This window comes from Phaethon lepturus, unplaced genomic scaffold (assembly GCF_000687285.1).
Source record: "Phaethon lepturus isolate BGI_N335 unplaced genomic scaffold, ASM68728v1 C13386059, whole genome shotgun sequence".
NCBI classification, from domain to species: Eukaryota; Metazoa; Chordata; class Aves; order Phaethontiformes; family Phaethontidae; genus Phaethon; species Phaethon lepturus.
This window is the reverse complement of record NW_010573527.1, coordinates 1-716: the sequence shown is the minus strand read 5'-3', so window position 1 is coordinate 716 and position 716 is coordinate 1. Positions and strand designations below refer to the sequence as shown.

The window sequence follows — 716 nt, the reverse complement described above, 5'->3', positions numbered from 1 at the left end:
AGAGAAAAGCTAGATGGAGCATCGAATTTCCACCTATTAGATCCAACATGGGACAGAGAAATCACTTAACAAATTTAAAACACACTGGACTGCTTCTCTGGCCCTGTTCTGATCCTTATTCACCAGGAGTGTATCTATCTATCTACAGCATTACAAGCTTACCCGACCATTTACAAAAGATCTCGGCCAGCGAAAACTTGACATCACACGTGTGAACCCATACGGATGAGCAAGCATGAAACCAACTGCCATTTTATAAAGCCTGTTAGTTAGACATAAAAAAGTAATGAGTCGTGGCAAGAGAAAGCATGACAGAGAACAGACAGACAAACAGGCAAAAGGAAGAAGCATCACCCAGACAAGAGCAACCCTTTACCTGGGGTCCCAGAAGGTTAGAATGGAAGCTCCACCGGCCCCATGCCCCCGCTGGTTGTCATGATTATCCACAAAGACCAGGGCTCTGTCGGAAGGCACAAAGCCCCAGCCTTCTCCCCAGTTCCTAGCCAAAAACACAAAGACTTGAAGCTACCCTGTCAAAACTGGTGTATCCAGCGTATCCTGGATAAGTCGCAGCTTTAAGCTCCATCCTTACTTTAAGTAGGCCATCTTTTCTCCATTCCACTTGCGGATCACTGTCCCCAGTTTTGCACCATACTTGAATTCTGTCACTCGGCCATTTCCAAAGTAGTCACTGCCTTTGATCGGCTCTCCGCCCA

The 716-nt window shown here is 46.5% G+C and overlaps 1 protein-coding gene across 1 annotated transcript; it reads right to left on the bottom strand.

Annotated features, from left to right (window-relative positions):
* Positions 1 to 162: 162 nt before the first annotated feature.
* On the bottom strand, positions 163 to 711 carry LOC104627381 (pancreatic alpha-amylase-like; the record flags this gene model as incomplete). Its single annotated transcript, XM_010295576.1, has 3 exons — positions 163 to 262; positions 377 to 499; positions 593 to 711. Coding segments are annotated over 3 exons (342 nt in total), but the record flags the coding sequence as incomplete, so codon positions are not given.
* Positions 712 to 716: the final 5 nt, after the last annotated feature.